This window comes from Chiloscyllium plagiosum, unplaced genomic scaffold, assembly GCF_037043375.1.
Source record: "Chiloscyllium plagiosum isolate Xiang-an unplaced genomic scaffold, Cpla_swu_hap1 HiC_scaffold_1, whole genome shotgun sequence".
NCBI classification, from domain to species: Eukaryota; Metazoa; Chordata; class Chondrichthyes; order Orectolobiformes; family Hemiscylliidae; genus Chiloscyllium; species Chiloscyllium plagiosum.
The window spans coordinates 9,836,411-9,849,905 of NW_028270139.1; the positions used below are offsets into that span (position 1 = coordinate 9,836,411).

The window sequence follows — 13,495 nt, forward strand, 5'->3', positions numbered from 1 at the left end:
TAAGGATGAATCAGAATTCTCAGGTCCAGTGACCCTTCTTCAAAAGTTAACTCTGATTTCTTTCCACAGATGCTGCTAGACTTGCAGAGCTTTTCTGCAGTTCTTTCAGCTTTTTGTCAGATAAGGATGACAGTTTACTTCCTTAAAAGAACATTAGTGTATAAGATAGCTTTTTTTTCCTGACAATTGACAATGGACATTAGTCATCATTAAACTCTTAATTTCAGATTTTTATTGAACTCAATTTCCACCACTTGCCATGATGGGATTTGAATCCGGGTCTCCAAAACATTAGTTGGGACTCTGGATTAATAGTCGAGCGATAATACCACTAGACCATCAGATCCCCTTTCCCTTTTATTCATAGAAACATTGAAGATAGTAGCTTGCGTAGGCCAGTCAGCCCTTCAAGCCTGCTCCGCCATTCAGTATAATCATGGTTGATCATCCAATTCAGCATCCCCTTTCCTTTTTTCTACCCCTATACACTTTGATAGTTTTACCAATCTCTAACTCCTTGAAAATATTCAATGTTTTAGGCTTAACTTGCTCTGGCAGAGAATTCACAAACTCACCATTCTCTGGGTGAAGAAATTTCTCATCTCGATATTAAATGGCCTATCCTGTATTCTTAAACTGTGACCCCTAATTATGCGCTCCCTGGCCATCAGGGAACATTGTTCCTCCATTTACCCTGTCAAGCAGTGTTAGAAATGTATAGGGCTTTGAGGGATTCAACCCATTCTTCTAAACTCCAGTGAATATAGTCCTAACTGATCTAGTCTTTCCACATACATCAGCTCTGCGATCCCAGGAATCAGCCTGATTTTATTTTGCTGCACTCCCTTCACAGCCAGAACATGCTTCCTCAGAAAAGGAGACCAGAACGGCATGCAATACTCCTTGGTCACACTCAGATCCTGTACAATTGCGACAAGACATCCCTCCTCTTCTAGCTACGAAGGCCAACATATCACTTGCCTTCTTCACCACCTGTTGCGCCTATATGTTTACTTTCAATGACTGGTGCACAAAGACACCCATGTAATTGTTCTTTCCCCTTTTCCCAACTGATTGTCTTTAAGATAACAGTTTTTCTTTAGTTTTACTTCTAAAGTAGGTCATTCACCACATTATACTTCATCTGCCATGCTTTTGCTCACTCGCTCAACTTGTTCAAAACCACACTGAAGCATATCTACATCTTCCTCACAGTTCACCCGCCCAGCTTTGTGTCATCTGCAAACTTGGAAACGTTACATTTAGTTTCCTCCTCTAAATCATCAGATATATGCATATTTGAAGAGTTGGTATCTAAGCATTGATTTCTGTGGTAATTCACTAGGTACTTCCTGCTGCTCAGAAAAGAGACCCATTATTCTCAGTTTCCTGACTGCCAGCTAGTTCTCTATCCATGTCAATACCATATTCCAAATCTATACTCATGAATCTTACATGTTAATCTCTGATGCAATACCTTATCAAAAGTCTTCTGAAATCCAAGTAAATGACTTCCACTGGCTCCCCCTTAAAAATTCTACTAGTCACATCAATGAAGAATTCCGATAGATCTATCAAGCATGATTTCCCTTTCATAAATCACAGATTCTGTCCATTCCTATCACTGTTTCACAAGTGCACTGCTATTTCTTTTTATATAATTGACTCTAGCATCTTCCCTACTGTCAGGCTAACCGATATATAATTCCCAGTATTCTCCCTGTCTGCTTTTTTAAATAGTGAGATGACATCCGCTACTCTCCAATCCACTAGAATTGTTCCTGAGTCAAAAGAACCTAGAAAGGTGACCACTAATGCACTCACTATTTAAGACACTTAAGTGTTCTGTAATGTGGATAATGGGGCCATGGGGATCCCATCAATTTCCCCAACACCATTTCCCCACTAATACTGATTTCTTTCAGTTCCTCCCTCTCACCAGATACTGTGTTCCACAATATTTTTAGGACATTATTAGTGTTCTCCTATATGAAGGCAGCACCTAAACATACATTTAATTGATCTGCCACCTCTTTCTTCCCCGATACTCCCTGTAAAGGATCTACATTTAATCTTCACTCATCTTTTTTCTCTTCACAAACCTATACAAGCTTTTGCAATCAGTTTGCATGTTCCCCACAAGGCAATTTTCACGTTCAATCTTCCCCTCTTAATTCAATACCATTGTCTTTTGTGCCAGAGAAAGTCTTCCCCTTTTTTATTTTATAGACACTTGTCTTAATACTCATCTCATCAATGTCATGGCTATCTGTTCTCTCTCTGTCTCTAGTAGAAAGTAAAATAAAATAATTATTTAATATTTTGCCATCTCTGTATTCTTCCCTTGTGGGGTGTCCTGTTCCTGCTCCCATTACAGCCTTCCTTTCTTGAATTGATTGATGTAACTGTTTTGTTAATATTTCTTTGATCATTTATTTTCATAGTTTCTCCTTTCCTTTCCTAATTGTGTTTTGTTTTAGACATTTTCCTAAACTCTTCCAATCCTCTCATATTTTGCTGTCTGTACTTAATGTCTATTTCACAATCCTCAGATGTTCCCTTATGCATTTCTTCATCCATGGAGTCTCACTAGTGTTTAGCTTGTTCTTTGCCTTTGGTGGAAAACATATTTACTAAACTTTGTTGAAAATAGTTTTAAAGGTTTCCCATTGTTGCTCCATACTGTTATTTGCCAATTTAGTTGCCCATTTTATTTTTTCAAATTCAATGCTCGACCTCTCAATGTTAGCTTTTTTCCAATGTATTAACTTGGCTTTTGTCCTTCTTGCGTCCTCCTCTATTGTCATCCTGAAGTATATTAATCTAACTATTTCTTAGATGTTCCCTACTTTTTTTTCTATCTTCTTTGATTCATTTCAATTTTTAGATCCAATAGAAAATCTTCCTTTATTGTACTTATTACCAATTCGATTAGGAGTTCTGTATACACAATGGGAGTTCCATTATTTCATTGCCTTTTGCCAGGATCCTCAGTCCCAGTAATATCAGGGTTGTTTAAATAGTAATCATGAGAATTCTCATTGTTTATTAACTAAATTCTGTATTTTTTCTGCATACTCCTTCTTCCATCTTCTTATGTTCACCATTTACACCACTTTGGATCACAGAGTCATAGAACTGTACAGCACAGAAACAGACCCTTCGGTCCAACTCGCTCATGTCCATTGGATACCCTAAATTAATCTAATCCCATTTGCCAGCATTTGACCCATATCTCTCTAAACCCTTCCTATTCATATACCCATCCAGATGCCTTTTAAATGTTGTGATTGTACCAGCCTCCACCACAGCCTCTGGTAGCTCGTTGCATAACCCACCACGCTCTGCATGAAAAGGCTGTCCCTTTTAAATCTTTCCTCTCTCAACTCAAACCTATGCCCCCTGGTTTTGGATTCCCCTACCCTGGCGAAAAGACTTTGGCTATTCGTCCTATGATTTTATAAGCCTCTATAAAGGTTACCTCTCAGCATCCTACAGACTCAAGGACAAAATTCTACCTTCCTTGCTGCTGCCATAACTCTGGTGGAATGCAACATAGCCTTTTTGATCAGCATCTCATGCAATGCGATACAGTTACAGAAGAATCTACCAAATACAAGATGCAGCAATACCCCAAAGCTCCTTCAACAACAGTTCCAAACTCTAACATTCAGGAAGAGAATATTAGTAAACACACATCAGAACACCACCATTTGCAAATTTTCCTCTAAGTCACACAACATCCTGACTTACTATCCTGAATTTCTGCTAGATCAAAATCCTGGAACTCCTTACCACACCAGCTGGTCTGCAGTGGTGCAAGGTGGTGGTGAGCAAGGGTAATTAGAGATTAGCAACAAACATTAACCTTGTCAGTGACATTAATATCTCTTGAAAGAAGTTTAAAAAGTTTGCACTGAAATGATCTGATCATGAATATGGATGAAGCAAACAGAAATCCAAAGACTACAAAAGTATCCACAGTACAAGGACATCTTGTGATATTCAGGGAGATTTATGCTGACATATCATCTGTTTTTAGACGGTTGAGGCAAACCAAATTTTGAAAGATTTACTTTAGGACCTAAACATTCTGTTGCAATAACAGTAACATCTGCATGTAATCTGATCATTACTTTGATCATTATTGATTATATCTATTCTACATTAGTCTATTTTGTTGTCCCAAATTACATGAGGCAACACAAAATCTGAATCAGGAGAGCACCACAATATTGGGAGGAAACCAGTTCGCAGGAAATGTACATTTAAGGAAGTGATAAATCAGGAGATATTAGTAAAACAAAATAGATTTTGCACTTGTTTAACAGTTTATTGTATCCCTTAGAATAATCCCAATATACTTTGTGTACAATGGATTGCTTTTAAGTGGAGTCACTATTATGACTATATTTACCTACAATCATACTCCACAAATTGAAAAGAGATTACTAACAATTAACATTTCTTTGTTGAGATTGATTGACAGTTCACCTTGAAAAATTAGATTTAACACATTTACTGGAAAGGTAGTTGTACCATGAAAATGTTTTGCTGAATCTTTTGCCAAATAAGTTTATTTTGTCAATGAAATCCAAACTTGTGGGAAAACTACTTTTCATTTCTTTTAAGTGTGAAATACTACAGATACTGGAAATCTAAAATAAAAACAAAATGTGAGAAACTCAGTAGGTCCAGGAGCATCTGCATTTCTCTCTCCAGAGTTAATGCTTCAAGTCCAGTATGACTACTTCAAAACTGCCCGCTTCAGTTCTGAAGAGTGATATTGCACTCGAAATATTAACTGTTTCCCTCTCCATAGATATTACCAGACCCACATTTTGTCTTTTTATTTTGTCTCTGCTTGAAGGTTCACCGTGAAAAAAAACCTCACTGTTTTATCAAAACATTTTGCTGCTCATTTCACGATGCAAACATTACAATTTAAAAAAAAGGATTCACTGACCCCTTGTGGACCAATTATAACAAAGCATTGAGGAGCTTGGGCAGCTTGGTGTATCTTTTGACTGCTAATAGTTAGCAATAAGTTTAAAATTGCTTAAAATTTAATCTGTACATAAATACTCAAGTATTTTTGACCTTGGGGTTTTAGTCAGAAAGTTGAGTGATTCACCACAGCAAATAACAGAAAAAGAAAAATGCAAGAATGAAAAAAACTATTTAACGTGGGTAATTTATGCCATGCACAGCATATATATGATTGAAGGTTTGAGGTCAAGGGAGATTCGGTCTGTTTATGGAAAATGCTGTCCAGGAATGTGAACACTGGAGTATAGGGTAAGGCTCAAACCCTCTTCTTTTTATTCAAGTTGAAATCATTTCTATACTGAAATCTAAATTTTAATACTTTAGCAGAATGAAAACATTTAACACAATGTATGGAATTATTGGGTTCCCGATATGCAGAAAAGCCTGTTATTTTGACATCTGCAGTAAGTAGAAATTACAGTTCTATACTGTACAACACACTACATTCACTGGCAATAATTTTCTTAATTTACCATTGAACTCAAGATATCTGCACATCTTGCATTCATGCTTGGAAGTCTCTATTTTCTTTATAAACTTACTGAAAGACAACCTCTAAACAAAGCTATTTTTACACCACTCTGGCTTGTCATGCATTGGTACAGTCTCACATTTTAATATTCAGTTGTACAACACGAGTTGTCAGGCCTATGAATAAGAAGTACTTCCTTACTGACTTAACTTGGAGTTTAAAATGCTAAAGAGGCTCAATACAGAAAGGGAAAAAAGAATGTAACCACCTGGATGCATCGGAGGTAAAAATCTTAAATTGGATTCTTGAGCCAATAAATACTTCCTCACCTTTCTCAGATTTCTCTTCAGCAGCTGATGTAGATGATCCACTGAATGCTATTGGAGAGTTGAAGGAACTGATTTGCTCTTCTTTGGTGAAGTCAGAATTTAGGGTTTCAGATTCAGTAACAGAATCACAAAGTGCTGAAGATGAAGATAATGAGGACGACGACGATGATGAGAAAAAAGTTGGAGCTGTCTTTGATTCACTGGTGGGGCTAAGACAAGAGGGCACTGAAACTTTCTCACCTATAGAAATGGCAAATACAATGAAGTTAAGACTCAAAATGTTTGTCATAAGCTGAGATATGTATTTTATCACAATGTAACCAGATGCAAAACTGATAGCCTAGTTGACAAAAACAAGTTTATTTTTCTGCTATGACTTTGGCAGAAGACAAGGTTAGCCCAAGAGAGATGGTGTAAATATCTGAAAATGACCATTCACAATATTTCTCTAGGATTTTGCTGGACTCTCATCTAAATTACACTGGAAGATTGGAGCACTCCTTCAGAATTTCCAGCAATTTCCCTTTTAATTCAATTTTGTTTGAAAGACAAAACTTGCCTTACATTTGGCTTAAACTGATTTTCTTTTAAAAAAGAAAAACTAACCTGTTCGCAGAACATGAATGTCACCAGCAAGCCCAGTTTTTGCTGCCCATCTCTAAATACCTTGAAGAATCCTGAGGGGGAGGGATTGAAGTGCCTTCATCAAAACTGTGTTCATATGGTGTAAGTATACGCACAGCACTGTTAAAGAGCAAGGTTTAGGCTTTTGACCCAGCTATAGCAGAAAAATGGTGACATATTTCTAATCCAAGATGTTTGTGGCTTGGACAGGAACTTGCAGATGAGGTGTTCCCATGTGCCTGCTATCCTTGCTCTTCTATATGGTAGAGACCGAGGGTTTGGAAGGTGCCAGCACAGAAGGCCTTGCAAGTCACTGCTGTGAATCTTCCAATGCTATTGCTGCATGCAGCTGGTGGTCAGGGTCTCAAAAGGGGCTTCCTTTTCCTGGACGGCTTTGAGCTTCTTTGGTCTTATTGAACTTTCACCCAGCCAGATCAATAACCTTTGCTTTATCTAGTGAGTTCAGCTATATTTTAATATCACATGGAGTAATTCAAATTGCCTGAACACTGATATCTGCAATGTTGGGAGCTCACCACAAAGCCAGGATGAATCATCCATTCAGTGCCTCAGGCTGAAGATCGTTCAAACGCTTCAGCCTTGCTTTGTGCATTTGCACGTTGTGCTCCCTCATCTTTGGAGGACAGGATGTTTTTCAATGACTAGTTGTGACAACATTTCACAGCTTTGGTCTGATACATTATTCACAGGATCACGTAGTTTTGTAAATTGCACGTTTGATGTCCTTTGCTGGAGCTTCACCAGGTTCATACCTCATTTTAACCATTGTCCCTGCCGACGTGCTGTTTCTTCTCTCCTCATTCAATCTGGAATGATTTTCTCACTTGATGATTGCAGTAGAGTGAAGGATTTGCTTAAGGGTCATAAGATTGTGGGTGAACACAATTCTGCTGCTGCTGGTCCACAGCATATTTGGATGCCCAGATTTATTCCGAATCTATCTCATTTAGCACAGTGGAAACATAATATAATAAGTATATTGGTCACTTGCACCAATGCTGCCATCATGGCCAAATATATGAGATGACAAGTGGATCATTGAGGGTAAGGTCAAGAAAGGTTATTTTCTCTTAATGATTTTCTCACCAGCTGCTAAAGATTTGATCTGACAGATAATTCCTTCAAAGAGGAAGCTTAGCAATAGTGGTCCTAACAAGCCACTGCATTGAAGTCTCTCACCCAGAGTACACTCTGAGCCCTTACCAACCCCTCAGTGCATTTTTCAAGTGATATCCAACATTAAGGAGTATTGAGTATCAGCTAATGGAGGGCAACTAGTAGTAATTAGAAGATTTCCTTTCCCATACTTGGATCTGATGCTGAGATTTCATGAGGTCTAAAGTCATTGTTAAGGACTGACGGATACTCCCTCTGGACAGTGCCCCTGCTGGTGGGTCAGGTCATAAGGAGTTGGGGGCATTGACTGGAAACAATGAAGCAAAAACTTAAGGAATTTTTTTTATGATTGATTTTACTTACGAGGCTATAATGTTACTGGAGTGAAATGAAAGTTAAATATGATTCCCAGAAGGAAAATTAAAATGCATACAAGCAAACCCCTCTGCTTCCCACCCAGTAATAAAGTTTGATGTCTTGGTTACCTGCATGTGCTGCATCCACATGTGTTTTCATTTCAGTTTCGTCCATGCAAGAAAAGTTACACGTGCCACAGCACAATGAAAACATCCACTGCTCCTTATCTACATGCAATGACATGTGGCTGACAAACTGCAGGTTTACCTCTGTCTCAAATCCACAAACATGGCAGCTAGATAGAAAATTAAATAATGTTAAAAAAATTTTGTTTCTTACACATGCAATATTTTAAGTGAAGTAACATGGTTCAAGCATGATGTTGAACTGAGGTGAATTAACTAGCTGCAGAGGAAAAGGAACAGAATTACCTATAGTAATATAGACTCTTCTTGCAATCACCACTCTTGGAGGTTACAGCAGTAGCAATGTCCTCAGAATCACCACTCACTAACTTCACTGAATGGATTGTCAAATGCTGGTTCAAGTTTGCTCGACACTTGGCAGCATAGGGACACAGATGACACTTGTATCTTCGTTCTTCTACAAAAATAACAATTTTAAATGGTTAGCTTTCAAACATTCTTACATTTAATGATATAGCCTTTTAATGCTTCAGGAGTGTTGTTCCAAGTCCAGTTTATAATTTAATTTGAAAAGCTAACAAACACAGCACTTTATTCATAACATCTCCTTACCTGTGTGCAAAGAAAGGTGTCGAGACAGTGTCTGCTGCCGGCCAAAAACCTTCCCACAAATTTTACAGGGAAAAAGCTGCTCACAAAATTTCCACGGTGGGGTTATAGTCCCTGACTCGACAGTTAATTTTCCTGCTTCTGCAAATGGACAATAGTTCTTATGTAGTCTTTACTTCATAGGCATAACAGTGTTTTAATTATGTTTAGAGTGATACCTGGTTCAGAGAGTTAGCTTTCTATAAAAGGTAACTGCTAAATTGATTTCCGAATAATTTTAGCCTTTAAGCTCTTTCATCTCAACATCTATCCTACACTTTTAGTAAGGAAACTGATTGAGAAGACTAAAATTGCTACTAACCTTGCTGCCAGCTTTATTCTGCAATTGGGATGTATAACGTGACAGAACCGGAAAGTTCTATTCACACTGGCACTTCTCCACCTCAACAAGTTTTAAAATGGATAAAGTTTTATATATTTTACATGCAAACTTTCCTTCAAAGATTGCGTTTTGTCTCTCTGTTAAGAATTTTTGCAGTTTCTCTCAATAGTTATAAAATCAAATAATTAGCATAAAATTAATGCTTTTGTGAAGGAGGGTAGATTTGGAATATTGATCCAGGATCTGCAAAACTTACAATATAGCTTCTTTAACATTGCAAGAAATCTCAAGGTATTTCAATAAAAACTCTAATCAACAAACTTTGACAAAAAGCCACATAAGACATGATAGATGTTAAAAAAATTGATGTAAAGATGGGTTTTACAGAACACTTTAAAAGGAGTGAGATGGCAAAGCAGAGAGGCTAAGAGAGGGAATTTCACAACTTGGCCCTAGGCAACTGAAGGCACAGACACCAGTGGTGAAGCAATTAGAATAGGTATGGGAGAAACAGAGTTCACAGGGATTGTAAAATGGAGATTACAAAGAGAGAGGGTAGGGAGAGGCAAGATTTGAAATAGGCCACAATTAATTTTTAAATTGCAGCAGTGCCAGACCTGCAACCAACGCAAAACAGCAATCACAGTAGTGAAAGGTTAATGTGACTTGGTGGGAGTTAACATATGGTTGACAGAGTGAGCTCAAGTTTATGCAGGGAAGATGAATAGAAGCCAGTCAAAGGAGCATTGGATAGTCAAGCTTGGCAATGTTTTGAAAATGGAATTAAACAAAATTACGGAGTGAATTTGAGGTTGAAAGTTCATCTCAGGGTCAAATATGGCATTAAGATTGCCAATACTTAGATTCAATGTTAATTGGCTGAACAGAAGCCTACACCTATATCGCATATCAATGGGAATATGGCTGTCATCAGTCTGCAGACACTACTAACCACAGGCAATTTGCACAAATCATATTTCATATAGCGGCCATTTGGTAGGAGCGCAACATATGGAATAAATAACAGATGAATAAAGTTAAATACCATTAACATTCTCATGCAATGAAGCAAAAACTGCCCAGTCCTTGTAAAGTTTGAGTGTTTTGTTAAGAATGCTGCTTTCTCCCCTCCCCTCCCCTCCTGAAGTTAATTGACATTGACTGGGTACAGGTCTGTACATGACAAGTGCAATGTAGAATCACATTCAACTATTACCAAGTATTGTGAGAACTTTTCTGCATTAATTCAAGACTTTTTTAAACAGATGTGCTCTTAACCATGAAACATGTTAATTTTAGAAACATGATTACACTGGCAATTTGATCAGTAGCCAGTATTCCCAATGCTATGCAAGGCTCATGTAAAGTTAGAAATTAAAACAAACAATATAAAAATACTCAGATGACAAAATATTTTCAACGAACATGCCAAAGTGATTTACACCTGCATACATTAATCACTCAAGACGCATAGTGAAGTACCTATGCAGATGAATTTACGGGATGAATGGACTTTCTGCTCATTACCTTCTAGTTTCATGCCTAAATTATTTTTGCTTTTTACTGGATAAACAATTTCAATCAATGCCATATACCTAACACTATTAGTTCTTACTAAGACTACCAGCTTTAAACAAGAATATTTTTTTGAAAGTGAGCAAAGGCATTCAATCCTTTGAAGTTTAACTTTCTCATGCTCTAAAACTCTCAACACAGAATCTACTGGAAGGAGGCACGACCACCATCTTCATCGATGACAGAATTAACCCATTTGTGTGGTTATTTAATTGACTACTGTGTGCTCAAAAAAGGCTAAAAGCTATTAGTTTGTTTTGTTGGGGAAAATAACTAATCCCATGCTGCAGCCAGGAGTTGTATTCGAAGAGAGAATGGATTGAAGAAAAATTAGTATCTCAGCCATTTTTCTGATCTCACTGGCTTTAAATATCAAGATTGATGAATTTACACTTGCCCTGCAATTAATTATTCAGCTACCAAAAAATGTGCAAAACATGCAATTTTGAAAAGTTATTTGACCAAAATAAGTCAGTACACACTTTATTTCTTCAAATCTTAAAACCACAGCCAAAATACAAAACTATAAGCATCACATACCATGTGATGCTGGTCCCACATGGAGGTCAGATAAAGGATCTCTCAATTTTGAAGTAAACGGTGATTGTCTAAAGACATCTTCAGAAACAGAACAGCTGCACCAAAAGAGAATGAAAATAATTCAATAAGTATTTCTGAAGTTATCCAACATCATCTAATGCACTTAGATAAACACAAAAAACAATGTTGCTTTTGAAACAGCAATGAAATTATTAGTTATATTTTTGGAGAAACGTTGTGGTATAGCAACTTAGATGATTTTTTTTCTGGGATCTCAATTAATCTAGTCCCAGCAAAATTATGAATTTATTTCATCTACAGTTTGTTGGCATTAACTAGTGAACCACTACAAGTAAGTTCAACAGTGATTCTTATGTTATTCTCTGCTTTAACCTCCCCCTCTTCAAAATATATTTTTGCAGATTTATTATCTGTCTTCACTTTTAACAGCAATGACTCTTACTTGGCTGGATTTCACAGGCACCTTTAATCCTCAATCAAGTGGCTATCCTTTACACATTAGTTCTGTCATTAGTTGGTTAATTGCCATCTGGTGCACAAACATTGACAGTTTTCCTATTCTTAGCAGTGAGCTCTGCACACAATCACACCTTAAAACTGGAGTTCCTGGGTAGCAATCAAAAGGCAGGTCTGTTTTTATATTCCCTGTGCTAGGTCGTGAAATTGCCTGAGATGATCTTGGCACCTCTGGTCTATGGGAATCAGCTTGCATATTGTCTACATTCAACAAATTCTAAAACACCCATTACGGCCATAACTAAGTATTTGCAAAATAAAACAGAAGTGAAAGTGAAAATGAAAGCCTGATCTAGGAAGGCACTGAATTACCATGATAAGTTTGATGCTTAGCAAAGTCAAGTTTATCAAATATTCCATGTAGGTACTTTACCAGATTGCAAATCAAATCTAAGTGGGCATAGGGCAATCTTGAAAACTTAATTTGTTTGTACAAATGGAAACCTTCTGGGAGAACAGAAAAGGATTCAACTGGAGCTTGGATGGGTGCTCATGTCACATCACTTGTTTTCTATCCTGATTCTCTGTGGGTCACACATCAGCTCTAGTCAAGAATTTGGGCAGTTGATGTTATCTGAGGCCTCCACCATACAATCCTGAAACACAGTGTGAGGCAGTGCACAGGAGTGACTGAGTGATTAAATATTTAAACTTTTTTTGTAGAAAATATCCAAGAATGACAGAAGAAACTGTCTTTAATATTGCCCACTTCCAACTCATGTGATACTTCTCTAAGGAGAAAGTGAGGTCTGCAGATGCTGGAGATCAGAGCTGAAAATGTGTTGCTGGAAAAGCGCAGCAGATCAGGCAGCATCCAGGGAACAGGAGAATCGACGTTTCGGGCATAAGCCCTTCCTGCCTTTCGGGCATAAGCTTTTCCAGCAACACATTTTCAGCTCTGATACTTCACTAAGCCACTATGCATTGCACTCCTACCATGATTTGTCACTGTTGACTGAAGGTTGATAAAGCAAAACCCATTTACAAGAAACAAAAACAGAAATTGCTGGAAAAAAACTCAGCAGGTTTGACAGCATCTGTGGAGAGAAAGCAGAGTTAACGTTTCAGGTCCAGTGACCCTCCTTCCCTTATAAGGGATTACCTCATTCTCCGTGTAAAAGCATCATAACCGCATTAATTTATATTCGAATCAAATGAATGCTACTTTTCTCAAATGTAGTGCTGCTAATACAATCACTCTCCCATAATATTAAATTAGTAGATTATTAGAGTGAAATAGATGCAACTTATATAAAAGGAATACATAGTTATACAGCATTAATCTACTTTACAGTTCTTAATTATCTACTTTATCTCCAGGATAAGAATCAGTTTGCCCTGTAAACCAGGTAATCTGAAACAATTTACAAAAATCACTGTGGCATTGATTCAATTGAATACGTAATTAGTGAATATGCATCAAACACTGCAGGAAGTGGTGCCATACTGCATGTGATACAGCAGTAGGAGCTCTGTTTATTCTCAAGATATGCATTTAGAATTTTCCTGTAATGGTGATCTTCAAGAAAAAGAACGCAAAGTAGCTTTTCTCCATTCATCAATTTGTGATTTGTAATTCTGAGAGATAAACACAGTTATGCAACATGGTGACAGTACTTTGTTTGCTACAAAGTCAGTACTTAGCGACACTCCAGGAACTGGAAACACACTCAGAGCAATGACCAAAATAAACAAATGACTAACCAAAAGGTAACTGGATTAGTGATCAATAGGAGTA

General features: G+C 37.4%; 1 protein-coding gene across 5 annotated transcripts in view; it reads right to left on the bottom strand.

The window, feature by feature from the left end:
• znf827 (zinc finger protein 827) overlaps nt 1–13,495 on the bottom strand; it is a 127,561-nt gene that overhangs the window by 11,027 nt on the left and 103,039 nt on the right. For 4 of the 5 annotated variants that reach the window (XM_043699079.2, XM_087975834.1, XM_043699071.2 and 1 more), the window contains 5 exons: nt 11,221–11,315; nt 8,727–8,864; nt 8,400–8,571; nt 8,097–8,263; nt 5,851–6,090 (listed from right to left, as the gene is read on the bottom strand). In XM_043699079.2, the coding sequence (XP_043555014.2) occupies nt 5,851–6,090; nt 8,097–8,263; nt 8,400–8,571; nt 8,727–8,864; nt 11,221–11,315 (812 nt within the window). The remainder of the gene's footprint in view (nt 1–5,850; nt 6,091–8,096; nt 8,264–8,399; nt 8,572–8,726; nt 8,865–11,220; nt 11,316–13,495) is intronic. The other variant, XM_043699088.2, reaches the window with a different exon arrangement.